Source organism: Hibiscus syriacus, unplaced genomic scaffold (assembly GCF_006381635.1).
Source record: "Hibiscus syriacus cultivar Baekdansim isolate YM2019G1 unplaced genomic scaffold, ASM638163v2 tig00111621_pilon, whole genome shotgun sequence".
Taxonomy (NCBI): Eukaryota; Viridiplantae; Streptophyta; class Magnoliopsida; order Malvales; family Malvaceae; genus Hibiscus; species Hibiscus syriacus.
The window spans coordinates 1,099,489-1,118,409 of record NW_024063138.1 but is presented as its reverse complement, the minus strand read 5'-3'; the positions used below and the strand labels follow the sequence as shown (position 1 = coordinate 1,118,409).

The following is an 18,921-nucleotide window of genomic DNA, read 5'->3' as shown; positions in this document are numbered from 1 at the left end:
TAAATATACATAACACTATTCAAATATTAGACTGATATGAAATAAAAATATTTAAAAATTTTATATTATAAATAATTAGTTATCTAATTAAAAAAATACAATAAATGAGCTAATGAAAAAAAAAACTCATTCTAGAGGTAATATCATCCATCCGTCAACTTAAATATTGGACCATTTAACTAAACTATTTAACATTAAGATTCAGTATGAAATGACCTAACGATGATGAAATCAAAGACGTATAATTAGAGAATTAAGTTTGAAAGAACTATGATTTGGCAAATAGGTTTCTAAACCATACTATATATATAAGAGGTGATGAGGAAGACGAAGTGGGAGACTAAAACTTTTCTACTTCACTGAAATACAAGGCTCAAACAAATGTGGCAAAGGTTCCGCAGTATCCAAAATGTGGCCATACCAAATTACAGTTGAAAACAACAAATGAAATAAACCGCATTTGAGTACCTTCAATCGTGTTTTCCCCGTGGACACCGTCTGTTTTTCGCCTAGCCCTAATCAATCCATATGCCATCAGTTAAGAGAAGATTCAATAGTTTTTTCAACACAAAAAGATGCCTACTCATGAATGAATACCTGACAATACGAGCTCAAACTGTTGTTGTCCATGGCACAAAGCGGCTTTTGACCAAAAATAAAATAAAATACCTACCCCTTAAGTACTTCCTCACTAGTCATAACCACCAGTGCCACTTGGACGCCCATGGAAGTTTCCCCCACCACGCCTTGGGTGACTCTGACCCCTCTCCCTGTACCTTCGACCTGTGCCATGAGATCCATCTCTTTGCCCTTCGGGATTATTTGCTCTATTACTATTATTTTGGGGTCCAACTGGCTGGTACTCGTAATGTGAGTTATGCCTCTGCCTTTCGCACTTTGCAGGTGTGTTTTGCTGCTTCAATTCTTGACCAGATGAGCCCCAATCCACGTGTGTCTCATGCGCTCTGCCATATCGGTTATTTTGGTTTCCATTTCTGCAGAACCCTGTGATTGAGCGTTGCTCATTTCTTGTTTCCATATTTGATAGAGGAGCCTCAACTGGAAGACCAGGAACTTTGTTTGGGGAGTGTAGGCGTCCTTTAACTGAAGCTACATTCCTTCCTCTCTTAGATTCATGATACCCGACATTATGTGCTTCTTCAATACTTCCTTTTTCAGAGACATGATCTTTAAGAGACGGAGTCACTCCTTTACTGGTTTCTTTGTCTGGTTGAGATGGATGTGACACCTTAGCCTGAGGAGCAGAATCCTTTCTGTTTGTCCTACTAAATTCAGCACCAACATTTTGATCAGGATCAGGCCTGCTACCTCTTTGATTGATGGATGAAGATTTGGGTTGCCAATGAGAGGATGACTGATTCCCAACACCACGATTCTCTTTTGATTCAGTAGGTGAGGCTAATCGAACGATTCGAACCATCTCAGGGACTGGCAATTGCGGGTTAAGTTTATCAGCTTCACCATTATTAATTTTCTTGCGATCAGAATTATAGTTGTATCCTCCACCCTTTTGTCCCTTGAATGGATGCCACTTTCCTCTGCCTGTCATCCCCTGATGTCTTAAAACATGTACTGGTGGTACAGTAGAATAAGGATTTTCAGGCATGTTCCAACCATCAGAAGTAGTCCATTCATCATACTTGGGCTGCTCTTTCACCGGGCCGGAATCAGCCTTCTGGTGCTGCTGCTGCTGCTGTTCAGTTGATTTCTGAGCATTTTTACTGGGATTGGAACAAAATCCATCTTGCAAACCTTGCAAAGTTGTCTCAGCTGATGCGCGTTGGCGCCAAGATCCATGTCCTCTTCCCTGCCTACCCTCATTCCCAGACTCAGTAGTGTTCCTCACTGTCCCTGTGGATGTGCCTGAATGTTGAGAACATCCAATTCCATGGGACCCAATATCTGCTCTTCCCACGATCTCATCTGCTGCAGACTGATTGTCCGTATGAGCTACTGTTTGCTGAGTCATTTCCTTTGCAACAGGCTTCGGGATGTATCTCTCTATCTCGGCCCTCTTGTTTCTGGGATTGTTCTGCACTTGATCATCATTCTTTTCCAGTGGAGCAACATTCCCAACTGTTGACTTATGGCTGACCTCTTCAGCAACCACAGCTTTGTTCTGTGACCGCACAGGTGCCCAGACAACAGCATCACTGCTGTGGACTGCAGATTTATTAGCTTGTGGATTTCGTTGCATCCTGTGAGAATGCTGAGATTTCCACTGGTTATTCCCTTTACCATATGCTTCCTCACGAGGAAAAGTAAAGTCTTGTGCTGAAGTCTGATTTCCATCCTTCGATTCAGTCGGATACTGAAATGAGTTCGGATCCAACTTTGGTTCAAAAGACTTGGGCTTCAAACCCTCAGCAGAAGACCGTGCATGATTTGTTTCTTTTGAAACCCCAGATGATAAAGGAGCCATAGATGATGCCTCCTCCCCTTTGTATTTGTTCTTGTCACTCCTGTTATTTTTCCTTTTCTGGTTCATTGAGAACTCATTCACAACATTTTGCGTAGAAATCGACACAGAGATTGAGTCAATTTCATTTGCAACAGCCTCAGAAGATGGAGCCACATCAACTGCATCAGTATGAATATTTGACAATTCTGTTGTAGTAATATAATTCTCACTGGGACTCTTATCCAATAATTTAGGATCCTTTTTCCTATTGCCCACATGTTTCTGCTTTAAAGTGATCCCATCGCTAACCTGTGGGTGATCATGGATAGCAGCATCAACATTACTAACTCTCTCTTGCAAGGGCAAAGAACGGTTATGCATTTCTGCAGTTTCCTTGTGAGAATTCCTTGTTGACACCAGGGGTTGTTGATTGGACAAAACAGTGAGCTTCTCAAGTTCCCCAGTGCTGCTTTGACCAACATCTACAGCTATAGTTGGGCTAGAAACCATGCATGTTGATTCAGAACTTCTAGGGAGCATTTCATCAACAAGTGTTCTGGATTCTTCTTGCTTACTCTGGACAGCCATATGTGGATCAGATTCCAACTTCTGAGTTAAACCTTCGGCTGTTTGTGTTCGCCTGTTCAACTCTTCCAGTTTAGCCAGAGCCTTAGTCTTCTGGTCTCTAGCCCGCTCTTCCTCCTCTTTTTGTCGTTGTTTGGCACGCTGCTTAGCAAGTTCCCTCTTCATAGCACGCTGAAGAAAATGTCAAATAAATTTGCACATTAAATTTAGGTTAAAAGCAATGAGGCATATGATATAAAGAAAATTACCTGTGCTTCGCTATCACTTCGATCATACACAGGAGGTATCAACTCACCCTCATCCCCTGTTTGGGAATATGATCCAGACTTTTCTAAAGCCTCTAATGACACATGGTCTCCCACATTAGCATCAGAAGGGTTTTCAACACGTGCGGACTTTACATTTGAAGAATCTATAAATGTTGGTTTCTTTCGCCATCCATCAACATCTTCAGAGTTGAATCTTTCCTGGCCTAGATGATCAGTTCTACCATGCCTACCATGGGTAGATCTCCTGTAAATGTTTCAGTACGTGAGAGCCACAAGCAAATTATCCAATATATGCAGCTAGAAAGAAAACCAACCTGCTGATGCCTGCTCCACCAATAGCTGGCATATCCATTCTCTTATCTCCATATGAAACACCTACTTCATTAGTAGGTCCAGTCATTCCAGAAGCGGGCATTCTATCATGAAATACAGCACGAGAACCAGTAGTAACTTCATTTGCACAATGGTTCACCCTTGCATTAACTATTTGCGATTTATGTTTTTGCTCCATTCTGCAGACAGATTCATAACCTCCATCAGAGGCATGAGGTTCTGCATTTAAAATCTCTCTTTTCTGAATCAGACTGGAATCTTTTGTTGCACCAGGGTCTTCTGGATGCTCTATTTTCTTTGATGAAATGTCGCAATGTGCCCTAGCTTTTTTTACACCTTCAGATGACTTCACTTTGGACGAGATAGAATCCCTTCCATGGTAGTCGGTAATCTGAGTGGAAGCTTCTTCAACAACTGTCCTCATATTCTCTTCTTCCTCCTTTCTCTGATCCGGTTTCCAATCATTTTCCCACGATGATGTTCTCCTTAGATCACCCTTCTCTACACTTGTCACAGTATCCTCTAACTTGTGTTCATCCTTTCCTTCCCAGCCATCATGCTGCTTCAGAAGAACCTTGTATCGTCCTCGTGTATCATGAGGATGGCCAGATTCAAAATGCTCTGAAGCAGGTGCTTTTCCAGGAGGACCATAGCCACTGCTACTGGGCCTGGCATGGGAACCACCAGGATCAGGAGTATTTTGACTTGGGATCCGATTATAAGCAGGACCAGCTGCCATTCCCATAAATGGCATTTCTCGCTCATTTAAACTACAATAGCCCATGGGAGGACCATAGTAGCTCTCATAAGGCACCGGACCAGGGTAAAATGCAGGTCTAATTGGCATACCCGGGCGGACAAAAGCATCAGGCATGGGGCCTCTGTACATATCACCATTTTTTGGATGAGGTCCCCTTGGCCCTGCTCCCGGAGGAGGAACTGGCCGTGGATTAGCAAGAGCACTACCTGGAATCTGAGGCCGATAGTAAGGAAATGGCTCCAAGGGGAATCCCCCAGGTGGAACTGGTGGTCCATATGGAGGCCGCCCTGCAGGAGGCCCTCTATACCAACCACCACCTGGATTGTTTATGGGTGGACCATGCCAAGCATCATAATGCTGAGGAGGAATAGCAGTATTAGGGTATGGATGGGGTCCCTGGGGATCTGCATGCCACTTCTCCATGCTTGGCCGGACTCCATCTTCACTATATGGAGGATTCTCTCTTCTCCAAAAATTTGCAGCTCCACTCTTTTGATTTTCATTTCCAGAAATGTCAACTGAAAAAAAATGCATAAACTTAATCATATCAGAGTGCCAATATCCAATATAAAAAAAGTTGATAGCAAACAAAAATGATGGAAACAGAAAGTTGCACACAAACCAACAACAGAATTCCCAGTCCTCTCTTTCATTGATGGTATTCCAGAGGATGAGCCAGGTCGACCTTGAGCACCATGCTCTGCAGTCAAAGTTAATCGAGTTGAGAAGGAACAGAAAAAAATAGCCCACTCAAGAACATAAATCCATATATTATTCTGTGATTAATCTAGCTTTAAATCAAAGTAGAAAATACATAACAGTAACTGATATCAATATCACAGCCTGGAGATGGGGAATTATTTGCTAATCCAAGCTCAGTCAACATTTAAAATACACAATACAAATACCTTGTTAGGTCCAATATGAGTTGTTTATTAGTAAAAAGATTTCAGCAAAAAATCATCAAGCTTTCAATATAGAACTACATGCCTTACAGGGATTACACTACAAATATTTGAACCTAAAAGTTCAGAATTTGGTGCAGCATTTTTTTTCTGGAATAAGTGAATAGCAAGTTTTCTCTTGGAGAAAAGGTTCATTTGAGAATACAAACTCATGTAAAGTTTTGAAAGAAAACCAACGTTTAAACCACATTATTAGAAATAACTAACAAAAATAAAAACATGAAAACCTTGCAACTCTGTGTTTTTCCCAGAGGTATCCTTTTCAGACCCAAGAGTAGGAAAGTCTCCAGAAGTAAGAGAAAACCCATCATTCTTGGAAGATGACATTCCCTGCAATGAACAATCGTAACTGTCGCATTTAGACACAGAAGAGCAAACTGCAAGAGAGAATAACATAATGACTTCATAGGTAGAATACTTGGAAGGGGCTGGATACGTGAAGCATATAAAATGGATCAAGTTAGTCAAATCCTAAAATATTAAAACATCTCACACTTCGCCACCTCAAACTATCGAATTCAGAAGTCACATTAAACCAATGCCACAACAGCATGTAGCAAGCACCCAATAACAACTTATCAGAAAAGAACCTTGAGTACATAATGTGCTTGAAACTCTAACTGAACCAGATTCTAAATAGCAATAAGCCAAAATTTTACATATAAGCAACCATATGGTTAAAATCAGTTTTTACCAATGAACTCATTGACTAATGACCATACCAATTTTTCAGCTGTCCCAGTTCCACCGCAAGTCCCTGAATATTCATTAACAGGTTCAGCAAACCGTGATAACTGAGAGCTGCCAGGTCTTGTTTCTGCACTTCGAGGACGCAATGATGCATTTGATGTCTGATTTGAAGCCAATGGCCCAGAAGATGATGATGGTCTAGAATCCGAACCCCGAGCATTAGTAGATTCAGGTGCTCTGTCACTACTTGCGGTTGAAGGTCGTGTACCACTGCCACCAGATGAAGGGCGGCCATTTAGATGGCTAGGTGAACTGCTACCACCATCGGTATTTGGAGACAGTGTCGAGGAGCCCCATGCATTTGATGAAGCAGATGATTTACTCCCCCAACTAAGAGTGCCCCTATACGTATAGAAGAATCAAAGCTACTGATAAGAATTTCTGCCATCCAAACAACGTTCCCCATATGGAAATCACCATAGGGGTCGAAGAGAGAAGACATTTAGATAAGGTACTACTCACTTGGGTACAATTTCCACATTAGGATCCAGACCATGATTTTCTAACCTTGAAGCAACAGAAAACAAGGAAATTTTAAAGTCAAGGATCTTGTTTATTTAACCTTGAAAAAAAAGAGAGAGAATAACATGCACACTGGAAAAAGCAGTACCTTTGACTAGGTAAGTTTATAGGTTTCGGAACAGCAACTTTTCCCAAAACAGTCATGCCACTTCGTCTTGCAGAAGCCCATCTGCAGAAAAATTAGCATCTTAAATAAAAAGTAATTTGAATTGCAACACATAAGCCAAGAACCATTCATTAGTGATAACCATACAGAAGCAGAAAATGGCAAAACAGTACAGTAAAAAGGCTGATTATACCAACAAACAAGGTGTAACACTTTCTGTGATCACTGTAAAACTCTGTAAGGATAAGGAGTGACCTAGATGCTGCAACCAGCACAAAACAGCAAAAGCACCTAAACCTTTTCTGGTGTATTAATCAAGCACACACCAAGTCCAACTAGCCACAAGCTTTTGTTAGGTAATAAACATCAAAAAGGCCAAGCCTTATAGAAGTTCTCTTCAATTTCTTCTATTTATAACTCGTTTCATTAGTTGTACCTTTATCAGTAAGAAAGGGAATCAAAAAATCTACTTCTCAATATTTGAGCATTCAACAACAAACATGGAACCATAAGGAAATCATGAATATTGGCCAACGAAAGAAATAAAATTGCATGTTAGGTAGATAATTGGACCACTCTCTAGACCTAGTGTTGGTACACATCGAGGTGTCTTGCTCATCAATTGTTTAGAACCTAAGACAAGGAGATTTGGCTCAAAAGGATCAAATAAAAGAATTCAGGAGTGGTACTTATTTCACTTATTAAATATTTGCAAAATATATAATACATTAGGGTTCTATTTAAATAAGATTCTTAATATTTTTTTTTGTAAAAACTAAAATTTCATTTTAAATATTTAATTTATAAAAATATTTTTAATTATTAGCAACTTTCAGAGATTTTGATTCATTAATAAGAAATAAAAAATATTTTGGACTAGATTTATTTGGACGGAATTTATTTTAGGCCATACTTTTCAAGTCCAGGCCTAAATTTCACTTCTTTTTCCCTTCTCTTTGCTATTTTATCGTCTCATCTCTTTCTTTTCCTCGAGCCCAGGCCCAAATTATGATTATTTCAAGCCCAGGCCAAAATCACTTTTCAATATAGTCATAATCACCTTTTGAGCATTGCAGCTGCTGTTTCTTCTACTTCTACTTTTTGCTCTCTGATCTGTCCTTAGGCTCCTTTCTAATCTACTATTTTTTTTATCCGCTCTTCTCCTCCTCATCGTTCCACTCCTCCTCATCGTTCCACTCCTCCTCCTCCTCCTCCTCCTCCAAATCAATAGAGGTCGTATCCAAGGAATCCAACACATATCCCATACCCACTCATTGTCGACATGCGAATGGCACCAAAATGGATGTCCAAGCAACAGAGCTTTAGGGTTAATTACCAAGATCATATACTTTTAGCTTGTTTTAGTTATATATATGTGCACAACATGTTGCACCTTCAGTAAAGTAGCCCCCCTTTTTTCTTGCATATTGTACCTAAAGCAAAATAATGTTCTAGCACCTACTATGATTCTTTCCCCTTGAGAAGACTACTAAAAATCATTTGTAGACAATAAGAAACATCGTTCTTCAACCTTTTTTGAAAGCAATAATTCTTAAAGAGAAACCTCTCAAAACAATTCCCCACCAACTTGCAATTCTAAATAGTTACAATAATCATTATAATTTCCTCATCCGCTTGAATTACTTCAAAATTGCCTAAGTCAATCAAATATAATATACAGAATTAGATTTCAAACATATCTAATCAGTTAAGCCAGGACTCTCTCTGATTTTGCACGTTAAGCAACTCCCGAGTAGCAAACATCACTTATTTTTTGCAGTTTCAGTCAATATACCAACAACTCATGCCAAGTAGGAGAGTATACATGGTCGAATTTAAAAAGGAAGCACCACTGCCAAACAGAGAAGTTTCTCAGCAAAGGAAGATTCCTAAAAACAAAATTACCTCCGCTCTCCAGATAGCGAACTTGATGTCATGGTTCAGATTTTGTTGCAAGGTCATTCAAACAGACAGAAACATCTGTAAAGAAAGAACAATTATTTTCCATCATTTGAACACTTTGCAATGGGTAAAACAGAATTTCAAATGGGAACAATATATTGTTGCAAACAAGCAGAATAAGCTACATGGAATATCCAACAATTAGATAATAGTAGTATGCAAATCTCGGCCCAGAAAAGATATTCACTATATGTTGATCGGTGTGTTGTGTGTTAATTTAGGAACCTAAAAGCAGAAAGTCAACATCAATCCCTTGAAATCCAGTTCATTATAGGTCAAGATCCTGCAAAGAACTCATAGCATATAGAAAACAGAGTAATCAACACATAACGGGTACTTGAGTGCTGATGCAAGGATAGTCAGAAAAGAAAAACAGAACTGTACACGGTAAAATGGAAGGGGGAAGACAACAATTACCTAAAAGTTACAGAATGTAAGAGTTTTTACGCTAGCTAGGTGTACCAGCAATCATAGCAAGATATAAATTATTTGTGGTACTTTCAAATCACTAAAAACATAAATATTTAATTTTATCTCTTGAAATTTTGGCTTCATATTCCTTGGGAAAATAGAAATCAACCTAATTTTTAAATTTGAATAAAAAGATTACAAAAAATGTTAACTTTGGATATTTTTTGAAAAAAAATCATCACATAAAATTAGTGTTTGAAGGCTTTGCTGTAAAAAAGAAGTTACATTATCATAATACTATTATATACAGAGTAACGAAAAAAAACCAAAAGAAAAAGGACATGATTTTGGAAAAACACAAATGGCAGAAGACATAAACTGAATGCACCTAATAGGTTAGCATAAAACTCCAACTTCATTATATTTCCAGCCTTCACAATTATGAAAACCAATAAACATAATTTTACATAGGAAAACTGGTAAACATACTGCGTCTCCTTTCATCTACTTGCAAACTAACAAATCTTAGTCAATGAAATTTTATCATTTATCAATTCTCCCAAGATTACCAAAAAATTCACATACAGAGGGCATAAGCATGCATTTCAGTCTTCTCATACGTTAACTTATAAAACCCACAAGCCAACTTTCTAAATCCTATCTTTAGGAATGAACGAAAATCAATCAAGCTAGGGCTACAGGCAGCACTAGTACTCCTCTCAAGAAACGGAATTACCAAACATAGCAAAAAGATTCTCAAACTCCAAAGATTTATGGCCAAACAAACACCTCAAACCTGAAGATCAATGGTCATAAAATTAAACCTTAATCTTTGACTCTTAGAACCACCAGAAAATGTGTTATTTGTCACAGTCCATCCAAATTATCTTCATTAAGCACTTCCAACATTTTAAGTTTTAACTCAGCATGTGAACAAAAAAATTCTCATGTAAAACCACCAAAGCAAATAATCATTCACCAATCAAAAATGGAGAGCATATTGTTGGTTTAGCATCTATATTTCACCCCTAAACTCTCTGCTTCATTAGTGAAACTCAAAAGAAACCTAATATCCAACAAACTCCAAGTATCAGTTGAGCAACCACCATTTATAGTTTACTTCTTTTCTCTCCATCCATGCAATATTGCATTTCAAGGTGAACAAAAGAGTACACTGCCAAAAGGGACTTCTTAGGAACCCATGTCCAGTAGCTTTGCATTCTCTTCACTTTTACAACTGTCCCAAAATCACCCTTCTCCAAGTTCAACGTTCATCCCTTTCCACGGCACTTAATAAACACTTCTCAACGCTATACCCGTCACATAAACATCTTCTTCACTAACATCAGTAGTAGCTATATCTGCAGCCAACCCTTATATTCATTTTTCTACTCTCCCTAATATCATAAAACTTCTTTATTTCATTTTACTACACCAAAAATTAAAAATATAAACAGAAAGGAAATAAAACAATTACATCAATAAAGTATTATCACCGTTTAAAGTAGAAAGCTGAAAAAATTATTTAAGGCCTACAAAAAGTTAAACCGAACAAAATGGCTTCCAGTTATTTTAGTTCCCAAGAAGATCAAATCACAGCCCGATTAAAATAAACATCGGATAGTGGATAAATCAGGAAGACCACGGTTTTCTCTTATCGAATGCTTGCTTCGCGGGAAGAAAGCAAATTCTGGATTATAAGCAATACATATAATCGGGAAGGATATAAAAATAAAAAAACATGGAATCCCTTGCCTGAGATAAGATGGAAATGGGGAGTTGTTCTTTAACGAAACCCTAGAAAGAGAAAAAAATCATAAATAGGCTTGTCTAATTTAAAATTAAAATAAAATAATAATAATAAGAAGAAGAAGAAGAAGAGAAGATAGAGAGAGAGAGAGAGAGAGAGAGAGAGAGAGAATATCGATACCTCAGCGTTTGATCAGATGGCGAGATTGAAAAATATGGAGTGGAGGCGATCGACGAGGCTGTGAAGGCCGCGGATCGTAAGAAAATGAATAAAGAAGAAAAAGCGAGAGAATACGAAGAAGGAAGTTGGGGATGGTAATTGCACGAGTGACACCTGTTTTTAATATCAAATCGGGAAAAATTTTCATTTTATTTTAAAAATAAATTAAAAGCATGTAAATTTTTAAAGGGGTAAATTATGAGTAAATATTAAGAGTAAAGTTTACTAATAGCCCTTCGATTATAAGATATTATTTTTTTAAAAATTTTAATTATTAAAATTTATAAAAAAAATTCGACTATATGACATTGTTTGTTGAGTTCCCAACTATTAAAAATTATAAAATAGTTATTTGACTATTCATATATTTCAAACTCGTCCTTTTATGTTAAAAAATTGGCGATCATCTAAGTTGAACATTAACTTGTTGAATAAGATGATAAAATCTAATTTCATAATTGTTTAAGTTATATTTTGTGGATCGATTCAGCGTTTATATTATGTCGTCGAGCTAGTGCTTAAAATATTATGTAGTCAAGTTAGTGCTTAAAAGCAAAAGCGGTGCCAATAGACGTCATTAAAATAAGATTTTATAATATATCGGTCAGTAGATTGACTTCCAGCTCAAATAATTGCCGAATCGATTGACTCAACAAAATAACACTTTATAGTTGAGGGTCATTTTGTAATTTTTTATAGCTTGGGAAGTTAATAAAGTAGTACTCTATAATTGAGGGATCATTTATGTACTTTACTCATATTAAAATTATACTCTTAGTAATTTTTAAGGGTAAATTTCATGAATGATCACTAAAGTATGAGTAAATTTCTTTTTCTAGTAGTAAAGTTTTAAAAGTAACGAAACGATCATTAATGTTAACTTGATTGTTAACAGTCATGAACTAATAATATAAGTATATATGATGTCACACGTTAAATTAATTTGTTTGACATCGTTTGGTCACACATAGGACAAAAACTGACCTATTTTTTAACTCCACCTTGTATGCAATTGTCTCCTCTTCCTCTTCCTCTTCCTCTTCCTCTTCCTCTTTCTCTTCCTCTTTCTCTTCCTCTTCCTCTTCCTCTATGGGGCTTTCACAAAGCTAAAAGGCAACATTTTAATGCCCCCAACAACCATTTTTAAGTACGTTTGTTACGGAAATTAAATTTCGTAAAATGAATTATATTTTTTTAAAAATAAATTTTAAAAATTATTTTATGTTGTTTGGATGATGTATGTCATTTTCTACTATTTGGTAAATTTTTTAAAAATTATTTATTATAAATATCTAGTATAACAAGTAATATTATTTATTAGAAAATAATTAATATTATTAATTTTAAAATATTGAATTATTTTGATTAATATTATTTGTATATATTATTTCTAAAATTTAATAAATAAAAAAATTAATAATATTATATTTTATTAAAATAATTTTTTATAAACTATATTAATTATTTATTAAAATAGGAATGTTATATTATTAATTAGATTAATTACTTATTAAATTAAGGATATTATTATAATATTAAACATGAGAATATTAAAATAAAAACATTATATTATATTCTAAAAAATTATTGATAAATGTATTTTATATATATAATAATTTACTAATATTATTTTATGAAATTAATAAATAAAAATAATTTTATTATATATTATTAAAATATTATATTATATTATTAATAATAATAATAAATTTTAATAATTAATATTTTCATTTAAATGGTACTAAAATACTATATTAATATTAAATATATAAAATAATATTATTTTGAGTATTTATGTTTTGAAGTGAAAATTTTGAAAAACAACTTACGAAAAATCAATCCGTAAGTCATTTTTTCAGAAAATGCAAAGGAAATCTGTTGACTAGGAAAATGAATTACGTTGATCTTCTATTTTTCACCAACCAAAAACTGGAAAAGGAGGGAAAAATTCCAAAAAATCAAATACAGCGAAACAAACATACCCTTTATCTCAGTTTTTCTTGAGAAAGTTCAAGGATGATGGTTTCATGAAATGCTTCATCGATGAAAACCCATATTGTACCTGATAGTCGTCAAACCCAGGATCATCGAGTCTTCTGTGATTGTCTCATCTCCAATTTTCGTTTTCATTCTGAAGATACTAATTTTTTACCCATTTTATTTATTTATTATTATTATTATTATTATTATTATTATTATAATTATATATATTATTATTATTATTAAAAAAATAATTACAAGCCCAAATCCCAGGCCCAACCAGAACTGACCCAGACCCAAAAGGAAACCCTTAAACATTTGGGGTTTTAGCTAGGGTTTCTAAACCCTAGCTCCATCCGCCGCCTCAAGCTTCCAAAAGCCACAGCCGCCGCTCATTGCCGACACTCCACTGCCAGGTGACCCAACCAGATGCTGCCGACGGTCTACTCTGCCACGATGCCTCAACAGAAGGCTCCAGAAGACCCAAATACCCCTCCACATGTCGAGCTATACGGTGAGCACCACCATAGCTATGGTGACTCACCTAAGCAACCTCATTGGGACCGGTCTGAAGCCATCACCGGTGGTGGCTATAAAAGCCATCGGATCCTGTAAAACAAAAAACCAGACAGAGGACGAAGAGCAAAAAAAAACAGAATAGAAACAAGATACAAAAAAAAACTACCAACGATCCCAGTCACCAACAACACAGCAACAAAAAAAAAGAGAGAAGAGAGGAAAAAAACTTACTCTGTCATCAGAGAACCCCAACCGTCGCCGGAAACAACGAAAACCGAAGGTACTTTCGTAGATTTGCTCCGATTGGGAGCTTTTTAAGGAAAAAGAACAACGGAAACGGTTTTATATCGTCCCGATCTATATTTTGGTGAATTTTTGTAATTTCCGGCCACCATTAACGGTGGCCGGCAGCGGTGGTCGGAGCCTGGTAACGGTGGCTGACCGGGACGACTTTCTCTCATTTTAGAGAGAAGCCAGAGAGAACTCTGGCTCTCTCTCTGTTTGAGAGAGAAGAGAAAGGAAGAAATGAGAGGCTGGCCCTATTTCGGGTATTAATACCCTCTCCCAAACGACGCCGTTTTGGGGAGGGTATTTCTGTAATTTCATAAAGGGTAAACCTCGTCCGCAGTACTCCAAATTTGTATACCTTGCAATTTAGTCATTGAAAGTAATTTTTTTATTATTTTAATTTAGTCTTCTAATTTTATTTTATTTTAATTTAGTCCTTATCAGTATATATATATATATATATATATATATATATAGAAAAATATCAAATTTAGTCCCTCATAGTTTATTAATTATTATTTTAATCTCGTATTATGAATTATGGTTAAATTACATTTCTTAATGCCCATCTTTTATATATTTCGAATTAGTACTCTAGTTTTATAATTTTATATTTTAATCATTCAAATTTTATTTTTGATTATTATTTTTATTTTATATTTTAATATTATATTTTTAATTATTATTTGCAATATTATTTTATTATTATTATTACTTTTTATTATTATTCTTATTATTTATATAAATATATATATATATATATATATAATAAATAATATTTATTTATTAGTTAAAATCTTATATTTCATAAATTACCTTTTTAATAATCATATTTTAATATATATTTATTTATTTTTTAATATTAAGAAATGGCAGTCTTAAAATAACTGGATGTCCATTTTCTGATATTTTTAAATAAATAAATATCTTATTTTATAAATTATATATTAATTGTTTTAATTATTTATTTATTTTTTAATATCAAAGAAAAGAGATGTCTTAAGGCACCTAGAAGTCTTTTTCTTATATTTCTAAATAAATAAATATTTTATTTATAAATATATAAATTAATATATATTTTTCATAATTATAATTTTAAAATAATAGGATTATAAATTAAATATATTTTGAATTCTTAAATTTCTAATAATAGAGACAATGTATAATTAAAAAGTACCAATTTTGGGCGTTGTAGGGGTGCTAATCCTTCCCTAAATGTAACCGACCACGAATCCCTTTTTATCATTAAAAAAATGAATTTTTGTTTAAAACGCAGATCAGTTTATCTTTTAAACGATGTTTTCTGAAAAACTCTTTTAAAGGATGATTTTTAGGTATTCGACCTACCTGACCCAAAAGGCCGATGGCGACTCCCAAATTATTTAAAAACCATTTATTCACATCACTTCTCCCGTCAAGTAAAAAAAATTCGTGCCCGGACGAAAACCGGTTACGACAGCTTGGCGACTCCGCTGGGGACCCTGGTCAAACTTTTAAAATCAATTGTCTCTATTAATTATAAATTTAAAATTCATATATTTAATTTATAATTCTTTCTTTTCAAATTTTTTATATACTTATTATTTTTATAATATTTATATTAATATTTCATTTTACTTACAAGTATTTTATTTCATTATTTATTTTTTTGTTAGAGGTTTGAACATTTCTCCTCACACACAACACTTGCATTGCATAACATAAAGCTCTATAATTGAGTTTGTCCATTTTTAGTGGGAGTGAAAGCGACGTCTTCGTGAGAATTTATTCTCCGTGTCAGACCTAGCAAGTAACTTTCGGGGTTCATATGCTCTATGTCTTTGTGAGAATTTATTCTCCGTGTCAATCATAGAGAAATGTGTCCCCTCGAATTGAACTCGATCCGCTTAAGTCTGTAATGGACTAGGATTGAGGGTTGGCAGCACAAGGGGGCATCAACAAGGACAGTTCGAGTACCTTTACTCCTAGAACTGAAAATCTGCATATAATAAACCCTAGAAACTCTCCCGATCTGAAACCATGCCGAAATTTTGTCAGTAGGTATACACAAAGGAGAAATAAGTTCTAGCTTTTATTTCCTTTTCTTTTTCCTGAATAAATGTATGCAAACTAGAAATCATGCGGTTAAGCTAATTTTTCCAAACAAGCATGGAACTAGAAAGCATGAGGTTAGGATTTATACCTTGATAAATAGATTTTTTCCATTAATTGGTACTAACTATTCTATTTTTTTCTTATTTCTTTTGCTTGCATTGCATGATCATGGTATAACCAAAAGGTGTTGACTTGAAAGACTGTTCATCAAATTGGAAAGAAATCGTAAATGGACAAAAAGTTTTATGATCAAACAAAATATGATGCGGCCAAGGAAAGACATCCTGAAGAAACTACGAGGATCGAGGGAAGTTCTGTACATAGAGAACCGGTTATATTAATACCAAAAGTATTACACAAAGATCCTACCAGATTGATACCAAAAGCAGTTTACAGTAAGAATATCAGTCGGGACATTCAGAGTAGTGGAGGTTTTTATGAAGCTCAAGCATGTTATTTGAAGGACTTGAACGACCAAAACAAGAAATTAAGCACGGAAATGGAAGCCATGCATAAAGATTTCCAGAAGATTAGTCAAGCCTTTCAAAATGCTGGCATAGGAAACACCCCAGAAGAATGGATCACAGGGGTCACCAAGCTGAAAAATAACTGCAACATATATGAAGATCTTGTTCAATAACTTCTTGGACAGAAAGGTTCTCTTACAAGGGAAAATGAGCAACTCCGAGAAGTGACACAGAAGATGAAAGAGAATGTCATGGAAGAAGTTACAGTCCAGACAAGCAATATGTCCCTTAAGCTGATAGACTAATTTGGCTTTGGAGAAGTTAGGAATGAAATATATCCCTATATGTAAAGTTTTGTTTGATGTACCGAAACTTTTGCGTTCAATGAAATCTGTTTTAAGATGATCACTCTTGAGTAACACCTTTTCATACATGCATTGGTATTTTGCATTTGTACATTTTTACGTTTGTATTTACATTTACATTTTTAAATTTACATCATGCATTAAAACATATTTAATTAAATAATAATGTTTATTTATTTTCAATATCAAAGAAAATGACAGTCTTAATATAATTGGATGTCTTATTCTGGTATTTTAAATAATTTACATTCACATATTTACATTTGCATTTGGCATCTTTGTATTTTTTATGTCATAATACGTTAAAACATTCATTCATTAAAATAAGGATTTCAACCGAAGTGATCTTGGTTCTCCCTTGTAGAAGAACGCTTAGCACAACACAAGAAAAATGTCTAAAGAAACTAAGGATAGGCTAGCCAAATTTGAGATAGAGCAGAAATAAATACAAGAGGAATTAAGGAGCAAGTTGGCACAAATTGAAGCTAATATCACAAATTCTCATATCGATCTACTAAACAATATGAAAGAAATGATTGAGAAGTACCAGACAGCTGGAAAGAGTCTTATTGAAAACCCTACAAATTCTTTGGGTGTTACACCTGTTCATATTCCTGAGTTCACCTCTGTACCCCAGGAAATTCAATCACCGATTTACTTCGCTGTTAAGAACTCACCATATCAAGCTGGAGCATCATTCCCCACTGATTTTCCTACTACTTCTGAGTTGAAACCTGATGAATTTTGTATTAGTAATGATGTCCTTGACCTAAACAAATCAGTTGAGAAGGAAAAATTCACTCAACGACTGGAAAATATAGAAGAGGTGATAAAATCTATAGAGACAGTTGAGTCATTTTATGGGTTTGATGCCAAAGAACTAAGTTTGGTCCCTGGCCTGGTTATTCCATCAAAGTTCAAGGTTCCAGATTTTGAGAAGTATAATGGGACCACATGCCCTTCATATCATATCACTATGTATTGTCGTCGTATGACTGGTTATGTAGAGAATGAAAAATTGTTGATCCACTGTTTCCAAGACAATTTATCTGGGTCTGCATCTAGATGGTATAATCAGCTAAAACGTACTCAAATACGTTCTTGGAGGGATTTAGTTCAAGCTTTTTTGGGTCAATACAAGCACATGACTGATATGGCCCCTGATCGAACAATGTTGCAAAGCATGAATATGAAGTGCAATGAAAGCTTTTGACAATATTCACAACAATAGAAAGACGTTGCTTCTCAAGTACATCCACCATTGACTGAAAAAGAGTTCACTACTTTGTTCATCAGCACATTAAAATTTCCTTATGTTAATCACATGATAGGGGTTGTCCCTAATAATTTCTATGACATCATCATAAGTGGAGAAATCATCGAAATGGCTATCAAGAGTGACAAGATAAGAGGCTCTAACAATACTAAAGTCAAGAAAGAAGCTGGGGTTAATACAGTGAGGTCTTATTCAGTTAAACATGGTGCCAAACCTTATAGAGTGATCAAGAAGAAAAATAATGTGCAGGGATTTCAATTTCCTCCCTTCCACTGTTCGAGTGAAAAGTTGCATCCAAAAATGCTCTCAGCCAGATCAATTACTCCACAACTTAATCAATCACAGTGGCCTCCAAATAAGAATTGGACCTATAAGGAAGTTCCTTGGATAAATCAGACAGGAATTCCAAATTGTTCAGCTAAGGTTCCTGGTAACCTTAAGGGAAATTTCCAAGACCCTTTAGAGCAAGCAATTCAAAAATGCAAGATAAAAGAAGGGGTTAAGGTTCAATGTTCGGAAACCGTTGTTGCAACAGAAACTAATGTAACCAAATCCTACGAAGAATATCGGGCACAAGAAAATGGGAAAAGAAATCAAAAGGCTCCCATGGATGTAATTCGAGATTGGCCTATAGGTCTACAAAAGAATGAGGCAGATATAACCCAGAAGACACCTCATATACATGTATCAGATTTTCCGAAAACCAGTAAGGCAAAGGACAACTTAAGAAATCTGGTTAATATTACCCCAGTTATAGCTGAAATGAGCATTCAGAACCCCCTCGATAACATGAAAGCATTCATTCGTTCAGAACGATCAAAGAAAGTGATAGCCTCTCGAGCAAGAAAAACTCTGAAGGTGTTTCAAGAATCTATCTC

The 18,921-nt window shown here is 35.3% G+C and overlaps 1 protein-coding gene across 7 annotated transcripts; it reads right to left on the bottom strand.

Annotated features, from left to right (window-relative positions):
* Nucleotides 1–323: 323 nt before the first annotated feature.
* On the bottom strand, nt 324–11,177 carry LOC120165878 (protein MODIFIER OF SNC1 1-like). Of its 7 annotated transcripts, none has more exons than XR_005519869.1 (12): nt 11,016–11,177; nt 10,841–10,882; nt 8,618–8,692; nt 6,695–6,775; nt 6,547–6,591; nt 6,057–6,426; nt 5,562–5,664; nt 4,992–5,069; nt 3,591–4,887; nt 3,256–3,520; nt 598–3,178; nt 324–515 (listed from the first exon to the last, which is right to left on the bottom strand). XR_005519869.1 is itself a non-coding variant. In XM_039175307.1 (12 exons), the coding sequence occupies exons 4-12, from the start codon at nt 8,647–8,649 to the stop codon at nt 692–694; spliced, it is 4,758 nt and encodes a 1,585-aa protein (XP_039031238.1). In that variant the 5' UTR covers nt 8,650–8,693; nt 9,832–9,881; nt 10,841–10,882; nt 11,016–11,177; the 3' UTR covers nt 324–691. The 7 variants fall into 7 exon arrangements, 6 of the variants coding, with proteins under 6 accessions (XP_039031238.1, XP_039031237.1, XP_039031241.1 ...); XM_039175307.1 differs by adding an exon at nt 9,832–9,881 and having other exon boundaries at nt 324–3,178; nt 8,618–8,693; XM_039175306.1 differs by having other exon boundaries at nt 324–3,178.
* Between the last annotated feature and the right edge of the window lie 7,744 nt (nt 11,178–18,921).